Source organism: Cynoglossus semilaevis, chromosome Z, assembly GCF_000523025.1.
Source record: "Cynoglossus semilaevis isolate Cse_v1.0 chromosome Z, Cse_v1.0, whole genome shotgun sequence".
In the NCBI taxonomy this organism is placed as follows: Eukaryota; Metazoa; Chordata; class Actinopteri; order Pleuronectiformes; family Cynoglossidae; genus Cynoglossus; species Cynoglossus semilaevis.
Genome location: NC_024328.1, coordinates 14,683,899 through 14,688,312, shown reverse-complemented (window position 1 = coordinate 14,688,312; position 4,414 = coordinate 14,683,899). Strand labels below are relative to the sequence as shown.

General features: G+C 42.2%; 2 protein-coding genes across 2 annotated transcripts in view; one reads left to right on the top strand and one right to left on the bottom strand.

The window, feature by feature from the left end:
- Positions 1–743: 743 nt before the first annotated feature.
- Positions 744–2,233, bottom strand: lsm1 (LSM1, U6 small nuclear RNA associated). The gene is made up of 4 exons (XM_008336518.3): positions 2,046–2,233; positions 1,890–1,958; positions 1,679–1,794; positions 744–1,064 (listed from the first exon to the last, which is right to left on the bottom strand). The coding sequence occupies exons 1-4, from the start codon at positions 2,089–2,091 to the stop codon at positions 894–896; spliced, it is 402 nt and encodes a 133-aa protein (XP_008334740.1). The 5' UTR covers positions 2,092–2,233; the 3' UTR covers positions 744–893.
- Positions 2,234–2,408: 175 nt separating this feature from the next.
- The window catches only part of LOC103398065 (BAG family molecular chaperone regulator 4-like), a 3,749-nt gene continuing 1,743 nt past the window's right edge, over positions 2,409–4,414 (top strand). The window contains 4 exon segments of the mRNA XM_025053290.1: positions 2,409–2,848; positions 3,689–3,808; positions 3,941–4,171; positions 4,337–4,414. The exon segment at positions 4,337–4,414 is cut by the window's right edge and continues 62 nt beyond it. Of these exon segments, the coding sequence (XP_024909058.1) occupies positions 2,768–2,848; positions 3,689–3,808; positions 3,941–4,171; positions 4,337–4,414 (510 nt within the window). The 5' untranslated portion in view covers positions 2,409–2,767.

Here is a 4,414-nt window from a genome sequence, read left to right as displayed (position 1 = left end):
TGTGTGTACTTTTACGCACCTGTGTGTACGTGTCCGTTTGCGTACCTGTGTGTACTTTTGCGCACCTGTGTGTACTTCTGTGTACCTGTGTGTCCCTTTGTGTACGTGTGTACTTCTGCGTACCTGTGTGTCCCTTTGTACCTGTGTCCCGTTGTGTACCTGTGTGTACTTCTGTGTAAATGTGTCCATTTGCATACCTGTGTGTACGTGTCCATTTGCGTACCTCTGTGTACTTTTGCGTACCTGTGCAAACCTCTGCGTACACAAGTTTTTTAGAAATACTTTTTAATTCGAACTAAGACAAGATGCCATCACCTGTGAGGTCAAAGGTCAAACAACATAATTTTCCTCTAGTTGGCTAAAAAAAATGTTTTTTTCATCATTAAATGTTTAATTGACATGAAAAATATTTTTTCAACATATATCATCCTCTAAAATGACTCAAAATGTAAAAAAAGAAATTTTAAGGGACTTGACATTTTACCAGTAGTTGACCAAATAACACCAAGAGACATTTTTTCAATTTTTTCAATGGAGTATGAGTTTTTTTTATCATCGTCATAATTCATCGCATTCAGACCCTGGAGCCAATCCCAGCATTCATCAGGAAAAAGGCAGGATACACCAAATAACCAAATTAAAAAAATTTTAAAAATTGAAAAAAAAATTTTTTTAACGCCAACGTAACCATCGTTTTCTGGTCATGATCTAAACTTTAAGAGCACTGGTTGGATTTTTTTACTTTTTTTTTTTAATTTTTCAAATTAAATTCATACAGTATGCATCACTTAATAAGTGTCGCTCAAAGCAGTCGTCTCAAAGTAAAAAAAAATAGTACGAGTCCTACGCGAACTAAGAAGCTGGGCTCGTGAAACGCTAAGGGGGGGGCGCTCTCAGTACTCGTCCAGATTGTCGGCCTTGGGGACGGAGAGGCCTCTGTCTTTTAGGACCTGCATCTTTACTTTCTCTGTCTCCTGTTTGGCTTGTTGCTGCAACCGTTGCTCCTCCAGGATTTCTTCTATGGACACTTGCTGCAGGACGGTGTCGCAGGGTTTGTCCACATCCTGCATCACAAACCAGAAATATTTTTGAAAAAAAAAAAAAAAAAAAGAAGTCACGAAGGTCAAAGGTCAGGTGAGTGACCTCACAGTTTCACTAACACACACAAAAAAAATCTTGTAGCCTAGCGGTTAAAAGACTCAGCTTTGGTAAGGCATTGTTTCCCAAAGACTGGGTCGCAAATCATGTTACCCTGGAGTTTACGAATAACTTCTAATTGACGTGGGTCGCAAAGGTTTGTGACTTTTAAAATACGGGTCCCCCAGAAAAAAACACCAGTGTCGAGCATTGTTTCTCAAAGACTGGGTCACGACCCTCAGATGAGTTTTTTTTTGGGGGGGTCATCATTTACGAATAATGTCAATTGACTTGCTTTTTTTTTTTTTTTACTGAAAATATAAGACATTTCTACCTTAATAAATATTTGCTTAGGTTTTATGATATTCTGTAAATTCTGTTTGTAAGTCAGATGTATTATTATTATTGTTATTAATATTAAATTAAAATGAAATTCGGTAAATGTGCTCAAAAACAAACGTACTTAAATAATGAAACCCTCCCAAAAAATAAAATAGCTTTAAATGGGCTAAAATCGGTCTCAAATCAAAAATAAACTCACGATTTCTCCGAGCAGGACGACATTTTCTCCTCTCACGATGAAGATTCCTCTGGGAATGTCGCCGAACTTCTTCCCCACGTGGATCCGCTCCACTGTCTGATGGAAAACTAAGTTCGCTGTTGGTGAGAAGAAATAAATATTAGTTTAACGCATGTACGACGTGAACCTAGCTACCCCTTTTTTCTTTAAAAGTAAATATCGGAGGAATTACCGAACTGGTCGATGCTCCTGAGGTAGCCGATAAGTGTCCTTCCATCCCGGAGCAGTACCAGGTGCTTCTCTGCGGGATTGAACCGTATTTATCGAATCAGTTCGTGTCACATTTTAAAGGCAATAATGACTATTATCCGGCTCCGCTGTTACTTACTGTCGATGTCGTCTATCAAACTCGCCGTCCCCGGTACGTAGTTCATCTTGTGCTGCTCCTTCGCTGGTAATTCCGTCTGAAAATATGTTCGCCCTCTTAAGTCATGAATGTTTTTCAAAAAATGATGTTTTTTCTGTGGAGAAGTGTAGCAACGGAAGTGTTCTTATGTCAAGGCAGCGTAAACTTCCGGTTCACCGTTAACCGCCCCCGTAGGCCTTTAAATAAAAGTCTTTTACTAATGATTTAAAAAAATACGTTTATAATTTAGATGATAATAAAACGTTTTTAAACGATAACTGAAATTTAAATATACATATTTTAAGCATTATTGTTTTTAACTGCATTACCGACATTGTTGATGACGTAATTAGAGATCCTTTATGAACAGCAGCGAGTGGAGGACTCCTGTTATTATTTCCCGCCTTGTGGTCAACGACTCGTTGAGCCTTGAAAAGAAATCAGAGTGAGAGCTCGGCCATTTTGACGGATCTCTTAAAGCGACAGGAACGCATTTCCTAAACCCAGCGTCATTCAATCACTTCCTGATTCGAAAGCAAGCCAGCCGTACTTAAGTAAGAAAACGGAGAGAGATTTAGGGATTACTGCCGTTCAGACTAACCGGTGACTACGACACGCGGAGACGGTCTCGGTAAAGGGTTGTTTCGTTTGTTTGTTTGGCTATGGCAGGTGATTGGACAGCCGTCCGGAGCCGCGCTTAGCCGATGCACCAACATCGGTCAGAGCTGAAGTCTGGCTGGCCCTCTACTTGTGACTCGGGGAATAGTAACTGCATTAACACGATGGTGAGTACGTACGTAAAGAACAGGTTTAGACGTTTTTCATATTGAAATTAACCATTTAAATTTTTTTTAACAAACTGGTATTTTGACAAAAGCTTACTTTACCGCGGATATGTGTTCGTATTAGCCGAACGGCTAACGGAGCTAGCGTTATGTAATGAGTACCTTGACCCTTAAGCTTTAGTTCTGTCACGTTTTATCGTGACGTGACCACAGCGATAATAACGTGTGTTTAATAGACACAGGTGACACATTTACCAGCGGCCCCGTCCCCCTGGCGGTCACCTGCGTTGAAACAGTGTGAGCAGGCAATGAATGAACGAATGGACGAACGGACGCTTACGTCTGTTTACTCTGTTTCGTTAACCACGTGGTTAAGTTATGTTAACACGCTAGACAAACGGGAGCAAAATGCAAAACCCACCGTTGGTTTTTTTTTTTTTTTAAATATCGTGATATCGATTTGTGTTCCATACGATATTGTGTTACGGTGTTGACAAAAACATCGCGTAACAGGTTTTTTTGTCCTCCAAAAAATTGCCAAATTGCAGTTGAGTCTCTAAAAAATAAAATTAAAGTAATTTTGATACAAAAATTTTAAAAAATGATAAATAATCTATATTTGCGAACCCATGTTAGTTTCGTAAATTAAAACCCTTAGTTGACATGCGGTTAAAAGTTTCTGCTATTTATGAAAAAAAAACTCCGGAACGGGTTTGTAAATTTTTTTATTTTTTTAATTTTTTTTTGTCACCAAATAAAATTACGATCGTGACGTCGGCTGTTGCCGGCGTCCGATCCTGACTACGATTCTCTGTAAATTGTGTCTTTCTGTGTTCACAGGATGCTTCCCAGTATCCAGGCTACCCGTCGCACTACTGGTATCCTCAGTCCCACTCTAGTGGCCACTACACCAACACCTACCCGGGCGGATCGGAGGTGCCGTCACCGTACAACCCACAGGTGCGGCCCATACCAGGCTAAGTCCCTAAAGCTGAGCTGTTTAAGGCGTGTCCACGAGACCGCGTTTATGACGTTGGAGCCAAACCCTACATAGGCTGAATTTCTACCCGTGTTCTTCCCTTTCTCCCGCAGGTGATGCCTGGAGGCTACCCCAACGACCACGGGGTCTACAACCCGACTCAGGCTCAGTATTCAACCAGTGGTTTCCATCCGTCCAACCCGTTCTACGTTGCCGATCCTCAGAGAGCAGCGCCGGCTCCTTACGCCAACCAAGGCTGCACCGCCGAGCAGGGAACCGGAGCCTCTGGGCAGCAACACTCTCAGCATCATCACCCGCACTACCCTGGTCCACACTGTCAGGGCGTGAGTACCGTGTGTGTGGCCCATCTGGGCTAGACCAGTGTTTCCCAAACTTTTTTTTTCTGGGGGTGGGAGAGTCACAAAACTCCTGGGAAACATGATGCGAGACGACCCCCGAAAAACACCCCCACTGTTATTTCATATTTAACACCCACGTGTCTTCCTCAGGCGTCGGGATACCCCCCTGGACCCTACCCTCACTACACTGAAGGCGGCCACTCGATGCCCCCAAACCCACCGTACACC

Excerpts from the sequence above, each read along its gene's own strand:
- lsm1 (XM_008336518.3), bottom strand. The coding sequence starts at position 2,091 with ATGAACTACGTACCGGGGACGGCGAGTTTGATAGACGACATCGACA. Across the intron at positions 1,795-1,889 it reads CAGGAGCATCGACCAGTTCG|CGAACTTAGTTTTCCATCAG; the intron begins GTAATTCCTCCG and ends TCTCACCAACAG. Across the intron at positions 1,065-1,678 it reads TCGTCCTGCTCGGAGAAATC|GATGTGGACAAACCCTGCGA; the intron begins GTGAGTTTATTT and ends TTTGTGATGCAG.